Source organism: Achroia grisella, unplaced genomic scaffold (genome assembly GCF_030625045.1).
Source record: "Achroia grisella isolate CSIRO2021 unplaced genomic scaffold, CSIRO_AGI_Agris_v1 utg515, whole genome shotgun sequence".
Lineage (NCBI taxonomy): Eukaryota > Metazoa > Arthropoda > Insecta > Lepidoptera > Pyralidae > Achroia > Achroia grisella.
The window spans coordinates 3,387,297-3,411,371 of NW_026712908.1; the positions used below are offsets into that span (position 1 = coordinate 3,387,297).

General features: G+C 32.0%; 1 protein-coding gene across 1 annotated transcript in view; it reads right to left on the reverse strand.

Annotated features, from left to right (window-relative positions):
* Positions 1 to 24,075, reverse strand: part of LOC131847092 (four and a half LIM domains protein 2-like) — a 165,591-nt gene that overhangs the window by 120,535 nt on the left and 20,981 nt on the right. Inside the window, exon 2 of the mRNA XM_059196551.1 lies at positions 7,458 to 7,543. Within this exon, the coding sequence (XP_059052534.1) occupies positions 7,458 to 7,543 (86 nt within the window). The remainder of the gene's footprint in view (positions 1 to 7,457; positions 7,544 to 24,075) is intronic.

Here is a 24,075-nt window from a genome sequence, read left to right on the forward strand (position 1 = left end):
ACAAAAGTTAAAACCCACAGTACCAAAATCTGTAGGTAGGAGATAATATATCGGAATTGATAAGACATTTCTATGATATTATTGATACAAATTCGTCGTGGGAAAATATTATTTTATAATTTATATTATTTATAGAATTTCTGTTATAATTTCGATCTATCGATGTTATAAATTGGTTCAATTCCCACCGTAAGCCCTAGGGGTACTTCACAATATAATCAACAAAATTACATATTGACTTTGTCAACAAATTATTTTTTATTTAATCTATATATACTTAGTGTAGCCACCGCCGCTATCTGTTCGTTTATATCAATTACATTTCGCAACGGATTTTAATGCACATACAAGAGAAACTTTTATATACATTATAATATAAAACAAGGGGATAAATTCAAAGATTTGTAATGCACCCGAAATATGCCGGGTCGCTAATCTGTACTTACTCGTATATATATAATAGATAATAATATAATATTATAATGCTGAAGAGTTTGTTTGTTTGTTTGAACGCGCTAATCTCAGGAACTACTGGTTCGAATGGAAAAATTATTTTTTTATTGCATAGACCATTTTTCGACGCTTTCAGCTATATAATATTACGCTACGACCAATAGGAGCGGAGCTACAATGAAATATATTGAAAAAGGTGGGGAAATGAAATGAAGTTGATCGGGTCAGCTAGTTTATTATATAAACTGTGGTATGTCAGTTTGTGTTGGCTTGTTTATTTATTCTAACTTAATCATGTTTGTAGTAACAATAGCACATTAACTGATAAATTACATAACGTTAGTAGGAATTTATTATCCTTAAAGGTGTTCATTTCTACCTATCTAGCCAGTTTCTGCATTATATGTCATTTATATAAAATAAAAAATACAAATTTTTATTCATATATGGCAACAAATATGTTACGATGTTTTATATTTAATTAATATTAATATATTATTATAATACTATCGTGCATTTAGGATTTATCAAGATTTATTTAATAAGTGTTTGTTTGTAATACTTGAACAACTTACAATGAACTTAAGAAACAAATTTATACAATGGCGGACTTATCCCATAAGTGGGGTTTCTTCTAGTGTTAAGTGTTCTTATTACGAATCAAGTAAGGCACAAGTAAATATATTGTTTATTTGTGTCTATCTTTTTTAAAATTTAATTGATTATTAAAATAAAAGAAAATAAAAGGATTTTGTCCTTCGATTTAGTTAAGTTAATATTATATTATCTGTGGTTAAGGAACAGATGGCCTCGGTGGTCTAGCGGTTTAGCATACCGCTTTACTTCTAAAGCGGTATGCTAAACCAAGAGTTTATTTCTTGGTCTTGGGTTTGATTCCTAAAACAATTCAATAGTTAATGTGAATTAATATATGTTTATATGAATAAAATAACTGTTTTCTTTATAATTTATATATAAATGGTATGGTAAAAACTGATTTAGTTTATTTGTTCACTAACAAACGCCTTCGATTTTTATCTGAGCAATCTTAGAAGAGAAATATACAATGCGCCATTTTATCGGAATAACAAAATTCAATGTGTAGACATACATATATATATACATTTAGAACATGATTAATCTCAGCAAAATCATTCGTGAATATGATAGATAGATACTTATATCAAAAAATAATATTCAAAACCTTCAAGTGTGTTACTTGAAGGTTTTGAATATTTTTGAATTTGAATATGTTTGTATTTTTTAATAGTTAATAAATACGTGTTGGGGCGTGTTTCCATTGCAAATATATATCTAATAAAAGATAAAATGTAAGTAAGAAAATTTATGTATGTATAAATAAAACCAATGAAACAAAACTAGAACTTTCTAATTTTAATATTTGCACAGAACAAATCAAGAAAGAGCTTTGTAGCTAGCCATAAACAAAAACAAAAATACTTACTGTCATAAATTGAAATGGTTGTGAATCAAAGCAGTATATTACTTTAACTAAAAATTATTCAATTAATAATATTAATATTCTTAGTTTTTATAATATTTACTTATCCTAATATTTTTCTTAATTTAATATCACTTGATCACTTTTAATTCTAATATTTTCGTATACTGACATCTAGTGATGTACTCTTGTAACTACTACAATGGATCGAATACTGAAATTGTGTTCTGATTTTCTGTATTAGTTCCACTACCGCGCAATAGATGGCGGGATTGAGGGCATTGACTCGCATTGTTGTTAGTCGCTAATTATAAACATAATTGTTTCGCATTTATACGTATGTTTGTATAAATATACATGCCTATATAAATAAATACAAATTACTGACAAACTACTCAAGGCCCGTCCCTTTGTGTTTTTACATTCTTTGTGTGATGTGATGAGAGTTTATGAGTCATAGTATCACAATACTATTATTGGAAATGTATACTGTTTGTTTGATAATATTTGTATCCGGTTGTTATCACCGGTATTTTATTTATTGCTATATTATATGTATAGGTGTTAATTTCAATCTACCGTTAATACATTATAAATATAATTTAATTTATTAAATTACACATGTTTATTACTAGAAACCTCTAAATTTATTCCTTCAATTTACTGCACAAAATGCTATTACATACATTATAAATATAATTTAATTTATTAAATTACACATGTTTATAAAGTACTAGAAACCTCTAAATTTATCAGTGTTTCTCTACAATATTATTCATGTATTATACATATAAACCTTCCTCTTGAATCACTCTATCTATTAAAACGACCGCTTTAAAATCTGTTGCGTAGTTTTGAAGATTTAAGCATACGTAGGGACATACAGAGACAGCCACTTTGTTTTATACTATGTAGTGATTTATAAAATGGGCCTGAATAAAATAAGTAAATAAAAATACAATAATTATTTCTTGAAAGCAGTAAGTAGGTTAAATTTAAGTGTACGTCAAAATTTAAGTTAAAACAAAAGCTAAATTTTCCAGCGTTATGAGCACATATTCGAAAAGGAGTACATTATTATTAAAACTGATAATAATATTGTTGTAATGTATGTAAATAATAATATTGTTATTAAACAAATTCAATTAGATAATGAATGTTAATGCATGTATGAATCAGGATTTACACAAACAATAACCTACAGTTTATTAGGTACTTATTTCAATAAACAATAAATTACTATGTTAATAAATGCAACCACTCCTTAAATTGTTATTAAAAATAAGTAAATTTGCTGTATTATACCTGAATTTGTCTGTCCACCAGTCTTGTCGGTGCTGAGATTTTAATCTAAACGATAGCAGTTTATTAAGAAAAAGAAGAACTACTTTCGCCGACTGAGTGCCAGATATTATGACGGGGCTATTGTTTTGGCAGTGCTGTGCAGTATTAGACATATCTATTTAAACATTTTGGTCACTGCTGATTGCCCATGACTCATAACTATACGAGTATGTAACAGGCAATTACACGGATTCGTGGTCTCAAAAATATCAGTACAATGTATACTCAAAATGATATATATATCATATAAGTGTAAAAAGCTTAACTCCTTTATTGAGTACAAAGATAAAGACACTTGCATGAAGGGGAAAGACTGGTGTCAACCGTTTGGCTCTCAGAACTCTCTAAAGCTATAAAATTACAATAAAATTAAAAATTGTCTAGTTTTTATATTTAACCTGTTAACGTAACATTAAATTTAATTCGTTTAAAGTTTAACTCTTCTTGTTCCGGTAACTGAATAAAATGAGTGACTAACTAAAATGAAAACCCAATTGTGACTACATATATGTACATTAATCTTATTCATGATTTTTTATGTTGACTGTTATAAAGAATAAGTTATTGTATTAAATCTAAAAGTTATTACTTAAGTACTTATTATATATTGTAATTTTTTTACCGCTATTCTTAAAATAAAGTGTCAATTTATGTGTAATTGCTTTGATATGAAACAATATTATGAATACAATTGTTCTGCTTCTACAATACAATACTTATTGTTACAACGTCACGTAACGTCAACTTACGATCAAACAATAATATATTTTTTGTACAAAATGGATCCATTATTTCTTATATCGCACTTACTTCCGAGGATCGATTTTTGTGCAAACGGTCACAGTTCAAACATTTGTATTCATGAGAATGATTGTTTGTATTGGTCTGGGTGTTTTAAATATTATGTACATATTTATATCAGAAATTAATTTAAATATATTTTTATGTAGTTTAGTACCCATAACACAAGCTCTGTTCAGCGTAGTACCAGATGGCGCTGTGTGCTTTGACCAGGGTCATTATTATTGCTCATTTTTATGGAAATAATAATATAATCATAATAAAACTATTAATTTCTTGAACTGACTATCAATAGAAGAATCGATCTTGATAATGTTTTACATTTATTGGAGTCAAATTAAAATAATTGTTTTTATTATACCTATAACTAAGCCATTATACGATACGATAACTTATGTACTAGATTTATTTACCTAATTGCATGAATTTTCCATAATTGTTTCTGTACATAACAAGTTTTATATTATACCTACTAGATCCGGCAAACGTTGATATGCCATGTAAATTAATATCGCCATTAAAAATAGTGAAATAGTGTGAAAATTTAGGAGTGTATTATAATTTAGGAGAGCATTTTAATTATTGTGTATTTTAATGCAACAATAAATAAAAATATTTTTTTGTCAAAAGTGTAAAAACATTTTTTAGGGTAGGCCAGTCTCGTTGTTTTGGGATACACAAAAAAAGAGAATAAACAACCTATTTTCTGCCTTACCGAGTATACCAATATATAAAATTTTATCAAAATCGGTTAGCTAGTTTCGGAAAAGTATAGCAACTAACCCTGACCAGAGATTTTATATAGAGATTTAACTTTGTGTGGAAACATCGTTTCATATTGAGTTCATTTGAATAAAGATTCTTTCTATTTCATTATACATTAATGAGATACGAGATTAAATATAATTACAAAAACAAAAGAGGTATAATAAATATAAACTTCGTTATCTAGATCCTTTATACTCGTAGCCGACATTTTTACGACACGCCGATAAATTATTGGATCCGGGCCCCCTTAAATAGATTCACTTATTTTACCAGCCTAAACAATTACAGTGATAGGACGATAACTTCAACTGATTTAAAACTTACGCCTCTACAACAGAAAGTTTACATTCAAACAAACGGTTTTAGAAGTGCAAATTGACACTGCTTCGGGTAGTCAATATGAACAAGGTATCTTAAAAAACATAAAATACGTGACACGAAGTGCCGTGATGACTATATTATCATTTATTAGTCCAAACAACGAATACAATACAATAAAACGATATACATGAATTACAATATCACACGATACGATTTTGATATCAACAAATTAACACTAATTTACACTTGACCTGTTTTTTATTGGTGATACACGTGGAACAATATTATAACATTTATACTATCTGTGATACCAACAATAAGTCTCGGCAAGTGCCTAACATAAATTTACATATTGAAACAAACAGTGGCCGTTCTTGCTCGTTAGTACTTTGGACTGTATCACGGATTCAGTCTTAGTATCAGCAATATTCATTCTTAATATACTAATCACTATCAATATCCGTTATTCACGTCATTGTTCAATGCCAAAAGTTTATACGATAACGTTATAGTTAAATTTGTGACCGGCTGATGCTGATACTATAGCCAAAACTTATTGTTCCAGGATACAGCGATGAGTATGCTTTAAATCTTGTGATTAATCGAACACCCTTAATAATATCATTGTAACCACAATCCTCACTTTGCACTATCACCTATTCTCTTCTTGAGCGATTCTCGCACAGCTGGGGCAGCTAGCATACGAGTGCATATTGTTGTTGTTGTTTTTTTTTCTCCTTACAGCGTGATTGCGTTCTCTGGACGGGAACTTTTGGATTTTCCTCTGAGTGCTCTGAATTTGTAGCTCTTTCTCGTTTCCTGTTAACCGACGGTACACTTCCGCACATTCCAATTGTTTCAATGAGAGACACATGACTGCAGGTCACGCCGGTCAACGCTATCTACACACGTCTGTACTCTGTCAACGCTCGAATGACAGTGGCAAATAAAATGTTTTGCCTTTCTGTTAAGCGCATGCGACGATGACCTTACGCTTCTTACTTTACAAGGCTATTTATTGTCCTCTCGGTCGTCAATTTTAATCACGTTTAACCATTGCGATGCTTGTGAAGTGAATGAAAGTTAAAAATTGTTGATATGTTATCTATAACTCAAACGAGAACACTGTTTTTCGTCCGCGCGATAACAAAACGAGTTTTGTGATTATTGACATATTTATCACATTTGGAATAGAGCACTTATCTATGGCGGTAACAAAAAGTTTAATGAGACATAATTGCCTGTCATTTGCATATAATTCAACGGTGATATAACATCAAATTATCAATATAAGCACCTATTAATATATTTTTTGTGTTTCGTTCACCTTCAATAAATTGCTAAGAGATAATGCTAAATTTGGCGTTGAAATAGACAAGTCGCGGTTGAGAACCCCTATTTATTATATGTATATATGTAGGTATATACATATAATATACTCCATACAAAAAGTAGCTGTTCCTGTAGAAGGTTAATAGGAAAGCCAGTAAGAGCACTTCCTACTACGGTATTGCTATTGTAACCGTTATTTGGTTTTACCTGCATGAAATTTGTAGCCTATGTGTTATCCTAATGTATAAGCTATATTAGAAAAGTTTCATCAAAATCCGTTCAGTAGTTTTTGCGTGACAAAGATTATCAATCAAACATCCATAGCAATATCCATATCCATCAAAACTCACAAAAATTTCACGTTTTTAGTAATTAATATTAGTAAAATCATATTTCCATTATTTTTCATATTTTGTTATACCTTGTTATTTGCATTGGTAAGTAATCACCGTAGGTACGTATGTTTTTTGTTGTTTATTTGCCTCAATTTTAATACATTAATCACAGATAACACAACATTACATATTAACAAATGTAGTTTCTAAATCAACTTAGATTTGAGGATCGTGGACGATATAACTTACTACCTACCTACTTTCTATTATTTAATATAATCACAGATAAGATAAATATTACATATACATAGATACCTCATCCCATACAAGAAAATGATTCCATCGTAACTCGGCCTATTCTTCGGGCTATTTTATTTCGTCGGCGTTGGCCGGCGTTTATTTTTCTATTCTAGACCTATTAATAAATTTTAACCGTTTATTGCACTTTTAAAATAAATTATATGTTTTTGTAGACATAGTTTTGTGTTTTGAACATTTGCATAACCATGAAGAATTCCAATGATACCAGAAGAAGAATTCCATTATGTTCGTTCCAAGCAAGAACCTTTTGTTCCTCATGCCTAACCACTGACATAACGTAAGTAATATTGTATATGTTATTATTAGAACAGTTGTCTTACCTCCATGCATGTGGAATGAATCCTGGACATAGCTCTGGACAATTGTCGCAAGGTCTGCCTTCTGATACTTCTTTTATTCGAACTCCCTGTAAAGAAAATATATATTTTAATATCTATTATACATAAATAAAACAGTTTCATATATGTAACACGAACCTCAATCAACAACATATCAAGTGTGTCACGTATATTAAGGTAATTGAAATGCGTAGTCATATTGTCTACAATGTCATCTGCGTTATTGGATGTATTATTTTTCTCTGTTATGTCTTCATTCGAGTCACATTCACTATAACTATCAGAAGTTGAATAATCACTATCTTTTTTATTCGCAAACAATTTAAAGATACCCGTTTTTTCACACCACGATTCACCTTCTTTCAAACTATTCCTTTTCTTTCTATATATTTTGAAAGGCACCTGCTTTAATTTTGGTTGTACAACGTCAAATGATTTTGTAGTGTTTGATATTTTGTAATTCTTATTGTAGTCTTCTTCTTTGATTCCGCAATGGTTTATAAGGTAATCTTTTCTTATTTGTTCTTTGTTTACAGGATCTCTCCAATATGTCTCTTTCTTTCGCACGCCCAGATAGTAATCTAGATCTCTTTCACCTAAAACCTCGTCTTCCTCTTCTGAATAACTACTATAACTTTTATTGCTACGATTTAAGGGACGTTGGTCATATTCTTCTATAATTTTTGTTAGTAATGTATATTTCTTTGTATTCGGTGTTTTCTTTAATAAATTAACGGTATTAGATGTTAGAAATTTTGTAGTTTTCCTATATACAGAAGCGACTGACTCTCTTCTACGTCTCATATTGTTTATAGTTTATTTTTTCCACAATAATCTGAGAAAGGTATTTCTATTTTACCTATTGGTAAGTTTGTTTTAAGTATTTAGGACCGTTTTGCATTTGTTTCATCTTTCGATAGAAAACTGAGAACGTAAACTATGTTGAGTGAATAAAAATAAACAGGGGTAGTTTCCAGCTGGGGTGATAACACAATACTAGCCTAAGTTTTACTGTTACTATACAATTGTGACGGTGACGCGACCGTGGTTACCTGCCCAATGGGTGAACTATATCAACAATCCAATTAACTTTGAGCCATGAGGAATTCTAGAAAACGCCTCTGTTGTATCATCTAATCGCGAATAGACAGAAAGAGCAGGGTTCAAGAAAAACTGGTTTTGTAGGTGGGTGGTTATGGGCTGCCTGAGGGCGTGGACTCTTTACGGACATGCAAACAGAGCTAAAATGTGTGGAGAAATGACTCGATAAACTGCAACACCCCTAGATGAAATTGCCAATTAAATTTCGACCCTTAGTGGATATCTGATTTTATGGACAGGTCATTGCACTCTTCAAGCTAAATAGAAACAATACTGTGTAATGTCAAAACAAGAGAAAATCTAGTCTAAATAAACCTATGAAGCAAATAATTAAAAAGATAATTCAGTAGGTAAGCCCAGTTTAATAGAATATTGAAGAATAAAACAATAAGATACCTAATGCATTTGTTTAATTGCCTGAACATAAAAATGATTTATTAAGTCTATATCAACTAGTTGTGATAATAAGAATACAATTAACTTGTCATAAATCAAGTCCTATCATGTACATTTTAATTGCAAGAAAATACTTGAAGCGCCATCTAGTACGCGTAAAATACACTAATAGCGTCGACGAACTAAAACAAAGTGTGAACGGGCAACTGTATGCTTAATACAGCGCCATCTATCATCGAATAGCATCAGAAATATTAAACAATTAATTATAATTTCTGCCGCTAGTTGACCTGACTTATTAAATTTAATAATATTATACGAAACAGTAGCTATTAATATAGTTTCCTTAAAAACAGCAAAGTAGTTCTCGTAATTCGAAATATACCGTGATAATACTATAATTGTGGTAAAGTTATATTAAATCTCCTTCTATGAGGAGAGACTGGTGACTTACAATGTGACAATAATGTTTTTTTCAACACCATTTTGACGTTTTCGATACATAAAGCAGCTCATCATTCATTTCATTTCATATCATCATTTCATTAAATAATTTGTAGAGAGTAAATAGAGATCCGCGGTTGCGGTTATCGCCCGACGTTTCGGCGATTTGATTTTAATTGATGATAATGGAATGGTGCAACTGCAAAATTCCTGGTGAATCTGTCAAATTCACTAGGAATTTATCACGATGGTTTCCGGGGGTAACCGCGTGGAGGTCAATGTACCATACATTACTAGAAATAGGGTCACAAGTCCACATTACTAACAACCCCCTTCCCTCCAGCCATCTTGGTTATATCCTTGTGAATTGGTAATGGGTTAATTACACCACATTTCTAACAATCCCATTCCTCCTTGGGCCGTTATTACCCGAGGTCAGTATATTATGTTATCTGTGGTATAGCTATGGGCTGAGGTGGGTTGTACGTGTCATTGATTCTAATTTTAACAAAAATTAATTCAATATATAGATTACACAAGGACATCATACAAAGCTTAGTTTTTGTTGTAAACAGGACAAACATGAATGAATGGATCGTGTTGGGCGTTGATTAATGTCATATCGTATTGTTTAGATTTTTAGACACGTCACGCGACTGGGCCGTAACTATGACTTGTCTATATAAAGAAATAATAAGAAAAAATGACACTATTCCATTTATGAAAATTTAAATTTCGAATAATCACAAAAGTGTGACGAAAAGTAAATTCTCCTCTCAAATTAGGTAAATGGAAAGAGAAGAAAAGAACAGTTCAATAGTAAAAATGAAATAAAAATACTCTTGTTATATTAAGAAAGTGGAGAACTGAATAGTTTAATAGTAAAAATAGATTTTGTATGAATAAGGAAATAGTTTCACAAACTTTTCAGTTTTGCAAATTCGCAACATATTACCTCATTGTTATTTATAATTAAAATTAATATTTTTTTAAGCGGTCTTCTCACGAATCTTTTATTGTAATCTAATAATAATTTTAGAATGTAATTATTTTAGGTTTTCTTTTCGGAAATTTTTTAGTTAGGGTAGGAGCGAATAGGTGTTCATATGTACAATTTGAGTGTTATTTTTATAATATACATTACCAAAATAATATAATATGTATAAAAAATTTTAATTAAAAATAATACAACTACAATTTTTTAATTTGGCAGTAGGTATATATATTTAGTACATTGGCTGCAATTATATAGTCAACCTATTTCTTTATATTTTATAAAAGTATATTAAATTTAAATAAAAATAAATCAACTATCTATTCTGAATTTGGCTGTACATATATTTAGTGCATCAGGTACAAAGGTAAATACAGGTAAAGACAACAATGACATATAAAATTACGAGTGTATTTATACTCAAATTTCAAAGAAAAAAATCAAACACGTGGACTTAATACGCCACAATGAATTTGCTATTGCTAAGGATCAGATCACTCCTCGAAATATTCTATTACGTAACATAGACCTTGAACGCCGAATAGGGCAGAGACTCTTGTCCTGTTGCCCAAGTGACAGGAGGTAGCGGATAAATTCTTTATTCTGACTTCGTCCGCGTGGAATTTGACTTTATATTTCTAAGATAAAAGATTTCTTCTAAAATAAATGTAACCTAAGTTACTTCTTATTACATCAGCCACCTGCCAATAAAAGTCCCGTCAAAATCAGTCCAGACATTTCAGAGATTAGCCGGAACAAACAGACAGACAAAAATTGCAAACAATGTTATTTTGGTAACGTATTTATAATCATATGCATGTAGTAAAAAACGGTTATTTCAATATTACAAACAGACACTCCAATTTTATTTATATGTATAGACTAGAAATGCCCGCGGTTTCACCCGCGTTAAATTTCAATATAAAATATAGCCCATCTGTTATTATGATGCATAAGCTAAAGTACTGTAAAGTTTCATAGAAATCCGTTCAGTAGTTTTTGCGTGAAAGAGTAACAAACATCCATACTTACAAACTTTCGCATTTATAATATTATTAAGATACTACGTAGGTGGCAAACAAGCATACGGCCCGTCTGATGGTAAACGTAGCCTCATGACGTCTTGACTTTGAAGTGACGAGTGCGTGACGTTCTTATTGATTCTGTATGGCTCATTTCAAAAAATATAGAAATATATAGATTTAATTTTTATACATACATACATAATATACATAATCTACATAGAAAACATCCAGACCAAATACAAACAATCATACTCATGAATATAAATAGGTAGCGGATTCATTGGCCATCTCTACCTTGATTGTGTATACTGTATAAGTACTTATTTTTAAAAATATTGGAAGATATTTTTAAAATATCTTAAAAGTAATACTTATGGAAATAAAATTCAGAATCTATATACAAAATTTACCAATACACACATACTACGGAAGTAAGGAAATTAAATTAATATTTTCATTAAATTTATATGAAGGTTATAAAAAATAACTTATCAGTTTCCTGAAAACTATCACGGGCTTCTCTTCTATTCTATTCTGTATTATATGACAATTTTTAACAATGGCGACACTGAATTATCCCCGCTGGTGTCTTAACTTCCGTTTCCTAATTATACGCCTTTTTACAGTTCGAACCAAAATAAATATAAATTTAAAATGTAATACAGCGTCATTGGGGGAAAGAGGATTGTTAGTAATGTAGACAGATGTTCTCATTGCTAGCAATGTACCATGTCAGGTTGACCTCCACGCGGTTCCCCCTGGAAACCATCGTGGTAAATTCTTGGTGAATTTGTCACGAAGGGCTAACTGACCTGACCTCATGTTCATCTTGTCATCCTCCACTAATGCCCCGCCATAAACTGTTAGTACAGGCGGGTGCACCATTCCATATCATCCAATAAAAAAAATACAGCGTCATTTAGTATCACATTAAAGCATGAAACTAGAGAGTTATTAATGTGGGTCACGTGACATATGAATTAACATAATATACTGAAGATGAGACAGAGTAGTTGGCAAGTAGAGACTTGACTAGACTATGTCCGGCGTGGCTTCGACAGCAGTGTCACCGGCGAATAGCTCGATTTATATATTGAATTCGAATTGTAAACATTCTCGCCGGAATGTTACCATGGCCAGGATTATTTTGACTGATCGAATTTCAATTTTTTTTTAATTTATTTATTACTCTATATTGCACCCTTAATATATTGAAAAAAAAAATAGAAAATACGTAGTATATAGATAAAGGCAGTCATACCGCTTTAGCGATCTCTTCCAGATAACCTTTGGTTAGAGGAGAAAAGACAGAAGAAGAATCTGGCATGATGAAATGAATAAACATCTTATTAATATAATAAACAAGTAAGTTTCTGAGTATGGGTAGATGTTTGTTACTCTTTCACGCAAAAAGTATTGAACGGATTTTGATGAAACTTTGCAGAAATATAGCTTATATATCAGAATAATATATAGGCTATAAATATCAGGCAAATGTAGCCGCGGACACATTAGACTAGTCCGAAAAAAATCTGTTACCATGTGCCATCCGTGATACCATTCAAGCATTGTCACTCTAGAGGATTAAGATGTCATGCCTCTTATATAGTTACTAGGGCAGAGTCCCTAAATTAGGGGAAAAGTGGGTATTAGGAGTTACGTAAGCGGAAATAACGTAACAGCTGATTTTATAATTAAATATTTATTTCGACTGCTTAATAACAAACTTTAATTATTAATCTATTATTTAAAATCAATTGTAATAACTTTGGTAATCAGCTTGCACTTTTGTGACTATGGGTCGCAGCCTATATCCTTTACATAGACTACTTTCTAATGCGAAAAGTGTTGTAAAGTGTTGAAAGGGGATAAAAGTTGTAGGGAATTATTCTTATTTCTAAAGCTAGAAGCTTGAAATTATTTTTAGGCTGTTGATAAATATAAATAAATATTATATTCAAAGTAATAATGTTACCTTTAAGGAGGTAACATAAAATAGGGGACGAACTATGCCAATTCGTCATTTTTGAAACAATAATGTTGAAACTTTTTTCTTTGTATTTTTTGTATAAATATTTTTTCTTCATTTGGTCAAGGTTACTATGCCACGCGGACGAAGCCGCAGGCACAGCTAGTATAAAATAATTATAAAACTGTATGTGCCTACAATCTACATACTTGCAATTTACTATCATATTACATAAACACCTTATCGTTGAAAGAGTCTGCATAATACATGACTCAACATGTAAAGTTCGCAGTCATTTGAGAGCAGTAATAAGCACATACCTCTGGATATTATTTACCTAGCAGATTCGATTTCACAGTCCCGGTGGTCTAGCGGTTAAGCATACTGCCTTACTTACGATGTTCGCGGGTGCAATTCCACGCATGATACATAAATTTGTACTTTGTGTCGGAGATTGTTTTTATGTACCTACAAGACTTAAATTGTGTTATAGAAAAAAATTAAGTATTTGTATTAGTTGTCTAGGGTCCACAACATATGCTTTGTACTAGATAGCGCTGTGTAATTTGTTATCCCATCAAAAACATAAATGTGAAATGATAGCCGAGTTTAATATTATGATATATGCCTTGATTGTTGACTTCTACGACAAAAGAGGTGAGATCTAAATGGGTGCCAAGTTCAATAGTATGTCCTGAAATGTATTTATAACAATATATAATATCATTTCTTCTTATAACTTAGGATAATATACTGTAACCTAAGGTCTAACTTGGCCAGTTCTCATATACCAATTATTACTTTCAATTGCAAGTTACTACTAATAATAAAATAGGAACCGACAAGTAACTGTTGTAAATGTTTAGAACTTGCGAAGGCTACAGTATATTTCGTATATGAAAACCAGCTAGCTAATGTTTTTTTTATTAATTCCGTAAAAAATATATTTTCAGTGTGGAACAACAAAATTTAAAATTGTATCGCGTCCAGGCTCCGTGACTGCACGCCCCATCGGTCCGATGTCCACGTGAACGATCATTGGCACCCAAAGCATTATTACACGGTTTAATGGAAATTTTCAACCAATAATCACGTCATTTTTTAATTTTTTTAAACGTCTACTTAGGGTTGACAATGAACGGACATTTTTTTTTTGTGCAATTGAAATGACCCAATTGATGATGAACGTGAAAAGCACTGTTATGTGACAACCGTGATACCACTCATGCACTGCAATTCTAGGTGACTAACGATTCTTTATACAGATATTTTACTATTGAAAAATTTTACAGGAACTTCGATTTTGACGGGACTTTCACTAATAGATAACTAATATTATAAAAAGTTACAAGTAGACTGCTACTTTTATTTATTTTTATTCCACGCGCACGAGGAAGTCGGGTCTAGTCACGAAGTAGAATTGACCCAAAGTTGTTTATTTTAATTTTCCATATTTCAGTTCAAAACGTGTGTGCTTAATATCGCACCATACCACACAAAAACACAACAGTACAACCAAAACACAACGAATTAAATACTATTAAGTTTGTATCTTAGTTGCTATTCTTAGTCTGTCATATTTCTAATAAATTGAAAGTACTGTGTTTTAAACTTTTAAGCCCTTTTGCCCATTTTATTATTACAATTTACTTTCAGATTATGTTAGTTAAACATTTATATAATGTTTTAAATAAATATTGACAGTTATAAAAAAAAGTATTTCAAAGTTTATAAAGTTTTAACTGTATTTTCTTCTATAATTTGCGGGTGTTTTTAAAGGGGACAGCCCTACGTGATATTGAAAGCGTGACCTTTGTCAATTTAAACTGGTCACTTTGATGCTTCGTCCGTGGTAATTTTTAAATGACACATTCGCCGAACATTCTACGTTTTTCTAGAAAAAAGATGATCAATAAGCGACCGAATATAACAATCAAGATAAGTTAATATAACAATCTTCATCATCATTACATAGTATAAAACAAAGTTACTGTCGCTGTCTGTGCGTCCCTATGTATGCTTAAATCTTGAAAACTAAGCAAAGGATTTTGAAGCGGTTCATTTTAATAGATAGAGTGATTCCAGAGGAAGCTTTATGTATATAATACATGTACACCCGTGTAAAGCCGGGGCGAGTAGCTAGTCTTCTTCTTATATATAAAAATGAAATGACTTTTGTTAGTTTCGCTAAAATTTGAGATCGGCTGGACCGATTTAGCTAATTATAGTTTTGAAATATTTGTAGAACTCCAACGAAGTTTAATGGTGAGAAAATATAAAGAAATTGCTTGGATAATCGTTGAATGAAACAACACTTTCATTTTCTTATACAATCTGTTCTTACCTGTCAAATTTCAGAAATTCATTGCGTAACTAAACTTCAAAAAACCTTTGACACATTTTTCAATTCTGAGGGGGAATGAAGTTCGTGGGGGGTCAGCAAGTCATTAATAATTAATATATAATTTAATAAAAAAAATGATGCTTCAGGATTACTTAAATGACAAACGTGCATGGCAATAGTTGTTCCAGAATGAGATTTTCATTTTGTGCTACAAATAGACTTACATAACACAAATACACACATACACAAACAATGTTAACAATCTGGCTTTAAAAAAAGGAAATTCAGTTGAGTTTTTTGCCAGTTAGGCATGTCATATCACAGTTGACTATGTCAAGACAGATGGGAATAAGGGACTTCTTTTTTACACCATAGAGCAAACAAGCTAGCAGTATATCTGAAGGTAAGTGATTTTGTTCTTTTTCAACTATGGCGAAAATTAAATATACGGCCCATCTGATGGTAAACGGTAACCGTAGCCTATGAACGTCACATGCGCGTTGCCGACCCTTAAGAAACTTTAATATACCCATCTTAAAAAACCTCACGCCTCCTTAGAGAAAACCTCGGCAAGTAGTTCATTCCACAATATAAGTGTACGCTGGAGGAAGCTGCTCTGAAACCGTCCGAGATCAATTAGGTTCCAGCGTATGGGAAATTCTCTGTCACTGTTATCTTTTTTTAATCTACCGATCATTCGCTAGCTTCTCATCTCAAGAAGAACGAGCAAGACTCTTCCGTGTTGCTTTTTTGAACAATTGTTGAAATTTTACATTTTTATGTTGAAATGTGTGAATACAAATAACCAAGGGAATTGAATGTGAGTTTCAATATCGTATCGATTAGGAAATACCATTGCTGGATGGCGATTTCATTTGGTGTGTATCATAAAAGACCACATATGTATATTTGTATACTATTTATATACATGTTTAGTATTTCTACGCAGGACAAACTAAGCGAAATAATAAAAAAATCCGCTGGCGAGATCGTTGAAGTGGAAAATGACTGTTTTATGCTAAGTTATATAATTTAAATTCAAAGCGACCATTCTGTGTAAAACGAGAGTATAGCCTTTATAAATAGGTATAAACAGACTTATATATGAAGCAACTGTTTTTTTTAAATGGACGACAAAAATTTGCGGACAATTCTGCATAGTGTTACACCTTTTTGGAGAAGTATGAAAGTAAGTGCCTGAAGTTGTAATGTCTTGAGGTTAGTGTGTAAGAATGTTGGAATGACACCTGTAGACGAAATAATGATTGGGAGAGTTTCCACTATTTCTACGCCATTGTACTTTTAGTTCTATTGCCAGATCAGTATATTAGATAGATAGAAGATAAACTATTTTATTTTTCTTATCATGTAGTGATTATTATTATTATTATTATATAGGTCATAGTGACCACTTACCACCAGTTCAGACCGTCAGCTTGTTTACCGTCCCAGTTACGTAAAAAGTCGGAAACTCATTAACTCTGCACGCAAGTTTCACTCTGTCCTTCAGTTCTACAAAGTTTACCTTCGTAAGGTAAGCTCTGAACTCGTTACAATCTATTGCAACGGTATAGTGTTACATCATTAAAACTTGTCAACTTTATAATAACTTTCTAGGTCAGGTCTTGTTGAAGGTTCCAATGCAACAGTAGACACCTTATACTCCACGAGGCAGAAAGCGTAAATCATAAAGCACAAAATAGCTAACTTTATTCAAAGTAAATAAGTGTTATTTTCTTTTTAGAAAAGTACTTTTAGTTTTCTGTGACGATTATTTTGTCAGAATTGGTATGGAGTTTAGTATGGAAAGAAATCTTCATTATTTCAACCAATTTAAAAAAAGTAATGAATTCGACTGTGTATTCTTATGTGAATTATATCATAACTTTTTTCTCAACTGATTTTGATAATTATTTTTTTATTTAAATGCTGGTGGTTCTTGTACGGTTCCGTATAATTTTGATTAATATATAACAAGTGGTTATGTCAGTTTTTGAGTACTAATATTATAAACGCGGAATTTTGAACTACACAATTCTCTTCATTACTACACAATTCACTTCTTCTCTTACATTCACATTGTTTCGGATTGATGGATGTTTGTTTCTGTTTCATCCAAAAACTACTCAATGGATTTTATTGAAACTTTACTATTGTAAAGTTTCAATAAAATCCATATATTATTATATAGCTTATATATAGAATGACACATGGGCTGTAAATTTAACATAAATCCGCTGGCACAGCTAGTCTTTAATAGGATTGAAGTAGGTTTTATCGTGGTTTGAACCCGACTTACAACTTACAAAGTTACAACAGTTAACGCCTTCTATATTTCATTACAATCAATGAAGTCTTAATGAAACTAATTATAATATTTAATTGCAAATTTATGCACGTGTTTATATTAATAATTACATAATGTTGGTAATTAAAACGATAATTAATTAATGTTTTGTATAAATATACATATACTGATTAGATTTTCGCTAGCTTAGTTAAGAATTAACTGACAAGTGCTTCTGACTACTCTCTCTGACAGGGGGATGGGGATTGTTAGTTGTTATGTTGTTATTTAGTTGCTAGCAATGTACGGTACATTGACCTCCACGTGGTTCTCCCTGAAAAACATCGTGATAAATTTCAGGTTTTCTTTGTCGCGATAGGCTAACTGACCTGATCTCATACTCATATTATTATCCTCTACTGGTGCCCCGTCAACATAAACCGCTAGCGCAGGCAGGTGCACCATTCTATTATCATCCTTAAAAAAACTCTCTCTGGCATTACAAGCGCGATCTTTATTGACCTAAATGAACCAGGTAATATATATAATTCACAAAAACCAATATCAAAATAATAACAGCAATAATAATCTCAGACAATTCACACAGCGCCATCTAGTTCCATGTTAAGCAAAGCTTGTGTTATGGTTACTAGACATCTGATACAAATTTTTGGATATTTTTTTGTATATAAAGTACTTTACTTTTTTTCAGCCCGAACAGATTATAACCACAGCTTATAGCTAGCTATAACCTTAAAAGCTAATATTTCAGTACAGTGACTGGCTTCACTGGACAAATGACTCCGTTAATTATTTTAATAGTGGTCGGGAATAGGTGCGGCTAATCTCTCTTGACACGAACGTTTCGATATCACATGATCAAAAACATTGTCCCCACAAAACAATGGAATGATTAAAAAGGTTTGCGTGTAACATAAAACAATTTAAAAATCATACTAGAGTAATAGAAGTGATAATTTGTAAATACTCAAACATGTTAAAACTAATAATTTATAGTGTTAATAAATAAATAAATAACCCTGGACAATTACCACAGCGTCGTCTAGTCCCATGGTAAACAGAGTTTGTGTTATGGGTACTAGACAACTGATATAAATACTTAGATTTTTTTGTAAATACATACATAATACTTACATAGAAAATACCCAACCGATACAAACAATCATACTTATGAATGCTTGCATCGAAACTGCGACCACTAGAAGTACAGCAATGTGCTTTCCCGCTAGACCACCGAGGACGTCAATTGCTTATTAAACTTACTAGTTTTACCAATACTTTAAATATACTTAGTAATATTCAGTTATTAACAACTTGAAAATATTGAGTCAACATTTATTTGCAGCTACAAAGTGAAATATCAAAATGTATATGTTGGCGATCCGCCTGTTTCAGAATGATAACACTATCATATATCTGTCAATATCATAGTAATTGTTAGTCCTGTCAGTCAAAACCTGTGTCACTCTGCAGTTCATTCTCCTCGCCCCTTTTTGGATTGCAGTTTGGTACAGAGTACCAATATATTAATTACCAATAATAGAATAGCGTACACTTAGATTGTGGAATGAACTTTCTGCCGAGGTTTTCCCACGAGACTACAGCATGGGGTTTTTCAAGAAGGGTATATTAAGGTTTCTTAAGGGTCGGCAACGCGCACGTGATACCACTGCCCTGGTGTTTCAGGCGTACATAGGCTACGGTAATGGTTTACCATCAGATGGGCCGTATTCCTGATTGTCACCATCATAGTATAAAAAAAAAATAGAAATGTCGAAATCCTGTTGTTTCTTTACCATCCACCTTCACATCCTCACGGCCGCAACCCCTTTTGATGGGGGGAAGGGGCTTGTTAGTAATGTGCACTAATGATCCCATTGCTAGCAATGTACCATGTCAGATCGACCTCCACGCGGTTCCCCCTGGAAACCATCGTCATACATTCCCGGTAAATTTGTCACGTTGGGCTAACTGATCTGACTTCATGCTCATCCTATCATCCTCCACTGGTGCCCCGCCAGCGTAAACCGTTAGCGCAGGCGGGTGCACCATTTCATTATCATCCTTTAAAAAAAACCTCTTTTGATATTTTTTATTATTTTTTTGATATTAATCTACATTTTTAGAACAGTTCTTTTTATACGTCATGTTATTTGATACATTTCAATTATTGATCCATTGTTCTTTTGATAGTTCGCAACTACACATTACTATATTATATTATTATAAACTACGTGTTTTTATCATTTAGACACCCATACAGTCCAAAGATACATTACAGTGTATATATTTGTATTTGAGGTATACATATACAAGTTTATTATAGGTATACGAGTGAAATTAAACAAACACAACCCTGTTTGCCCGCAAAATTGTTGCCGCAATCTTCTCCCGTTATGACATGCAGCATCCATGTATGCATCCCTTAAGTTTAGAGTCAACATGAGCTTGGTTTGCAGTATCGATGCATTCTATGCAGGATTAGTTTGTTAGTGACTAGATGTGGAGATATTTATAGTAATAACTAACTGACTAAATGTTGCTTTGCCATATAAATTAAAATCGCTATTAAAAAATAAGAGTTCGTGATAGAAGGGTGAAAATTGAAGGCTGTATATAGTGAATTGTCTTGATATATTATATTTGCAAAGTTTACGTTTTGTAATATACATAGGAAATACCCAGGCCAATACAAACAATTATATTCATGAATATGTTTGTACCGTGCGAGGTACCGAACCTGCGGCCATCGGATGTAAGACGCTGTGCTAAACCGTTAGACCACTGGGGCCGTGTCGAGACAAATTATTAATATCAACGGATTTCATGTGCATAGATATTTAAATGAGATATTCAAGATATTTAAATAAAATATTTAACAGAACATAAGTAAATTGATGCACATTTTACTTTATACTTTCTTAGGCCTTCCTAAACTTGTACGGAACCTATAAAGAGTATCCAACTTTGGTAACCTTCGGGACTTTGAAATGAATATATAGACATATATATCTTTACATTAGAATTATAAATGCGAAAGTAACTCTGTCTGTCTCGCTTTCACGCCAAAACTACTGAATCGATTTCAATTTAATTTGGAACATAGATAGTCTAGACCCTAAGAAAGGATATAGGTCACTTTTTAGTGCGAAAAAAGGGATGTAAGGCGTTGAAAGGGAAAATTAATGGTTAGGTACGGAAGTATCGTCATTTTTAAAGCTAGAAGCTTGAAATTTATTTATTAGGCTGCTGATTAAATATAAATAAATATAACGTTCAGCGTTTGTTAAGAATTTACCCTTAGGGGGTAAAATAAATTAATGGTAAACATGTATAAAATTTATTTGAAAAGAATACGAACTCAGTTTCTAATCAGTTCTTCTAATCTCGAGAAATCATTCCGAACTGACGGTAGAATTGACATATCAAAAGTCTGTAATAGAATATTCAGTATAAATATTTTGAATTAGAATTTAGTGCATGAAAGTTTGTATGGAAATTCGTCATTCATCGTCTATTCCACACGGACGTAGTCGCGAGCACAGCTAGTATATATGTAAAGATGCCCTTAAATGTGATCCGATACACGCTGTCTATAAATAAAATGAAAGGTCAATATAATACATTTATAGCGCAGGATGCGAATCTCTTACCCGCCCTATCTCACCCATATATATATGTAACACGTACATATATAATTACTTTACCCAAGAAGCAATTATTCGTTACTATAGTAACGTTACATCTATAATAGTAGCCTCAGTGGTCTAGTGGTTTAGCACACCGCTTCACTTCCGATGATCGCGGGTTCGATTTCTCGCACGGTGCAAGTATTTGTATTCATGAGTATGATTGTTTGTATCGGTTTGGGTGTGTATATGTAGATTATGTATGTATTTATAAAAAAAATCTAATATTTATATCAGTTGTTTAGTATCCGTAACATAAGTTCTGCTAGCTTTTAAGCTGTGTTTCGCTTGAAGAGTGAAATAAAGCGGCGAAATTTCAAGTTATAGTACCCTGACATTTTAGTTCATAAAAAAACTATAAACATTTTATATATCTACTAACGTAACATATTTAAGTAATATTAAATATTCGTTTGAAGTTTGCAGTAACCAGACGTTAATAAAGTGGAGAGCTTTGATCTATAAATAGGCATCACTCCACGATCGAATTATTTTATTTTCATAAAATAATGACACCAATACCACGTAATTTATTCTTATTTAAACTTAAATGAGTTCTGATGAATGTGAAGAGACGAAGAACTCTCGTAAATTATGTATTTATTACATTTTTTATGCCACAATGGTGGCAAACATAGATACAGCTCATCTTATATAAATAGTTACTATGGTAATCTATAAAAACCAATAAAAACCAGGTATGTCACCCCCTCCGATTGATGTCACATCCAATTCGAACGGGGATCGAAATTACGACGGCCTGAGCCGAGGTTCGAACCCCTAGCAATGCCCTCAGACTATAGTCGTATCCGTCAGGCGACAGTTGGGATTTGTACAAACTTTGATTGTTATATTTCAGTTGTTAATCAACAGCTTAAAAAATAAGTTTCAAGCTTTTAAAATGATTATATTTTCATACAAACATTCATTTCCCCTTTCAACCTCTCACAACCCTTTTTTTTCGCAGTAAAAAGTAGCCTTATGTCCTTTCCCAGTGTCTAGAGTATCTGAGTACGAAATTTAATTTAAATCGGTTCAGTAGCATTGGCGTGACAGACAGGCAGACAGACAGAGTTAGTTCCGAATTTATAATATTATTAAGAATAAGGATTAAATGCCAGAGAGTGAACTGAACACTGTCTCAGACTAATTTGTTTGAATATCGGAAATATATCATTCATATTATTAAATATGAGTTATAGGTTAAAGAAATATGATATAATTATACCCCTTCCAGAAGGTCAGTTAATTTTTTTTTTTAATTTGGAATATTGTTAATTAATTAATACAATAGATGGCGTTGTAAAAATGCTCTATTTATCTCGTTTCAACATTTGATTTGTTGTCAATAGGTGCTGTATACTTAATGCCAAAACAAGGTTGAGAATACCCTTACTCAATAAAAAAATGAATGTTTACAAATATCAATGAAAATATTTGTAAACATTGAACGATGGAGCATTGGGTAAATTCATTATATTTGATTCATTTAGAATCACAATTTGTATACATATCAAATTAATTGGTATTCATAAACATGATTAAATGGTATACATACATACATACAGTGTTACAATACATACATGCATACATAGTGTTTTCTATGGGTAAATATGGTATTTTTATATGAATGTGGATGGTTATAACGGCAAAGGAAGGCCGAAAAAGGGATTGATGAACTTTGTGAAAGATGACGTGGCAAGAAAGGAAAGGAGTAAATAACGGGATGACTGCGAACAGAGACGAATGGAAGAGAGAATCATACTGTGTATTTTCTACCGCATACATTGTTGCTGTCAGTTGTTTCTAGCGGCTAGTACAGGAATACTAGCCGCTAGAAACAAAAATACTTTATTATTTGGATGAATGGCGGTCCTCTATTTTCATTCTTGAAATAACATCAAAAATATATCACGGAGAGTAATCTGAGGAACTGTTTGGATTAATACCAGCTGCTGAATTACACCATCCCTCTACCTAACCTAAACCTAATATACCTAAACTAAAATACCATCCTGATCATCTAGATGAATGGCGTTACTCCACCATACGTTTTTCAAGAAACTTTTTGCCACGTACAACACATTGTGGAATCACCTTCTAGAAATGGTATTTCCGAACCGATACGATATTGAAATCTTCAAGAAAAAGTTTATTTATTTTTAAAAGGCCGGCAATGTACAACTTGTAATTATTCTGATGTTGCGGGTGCTCAATGGCGACAGTAATCACTTACCATCAGGTGAGTCGTAAGTCATAAGCCGTCCCCTATTCTATAAAAAATAGTTCATATTCTTTCTCTTCCAGAGAGGAGCAAAATGCTTCTTGAT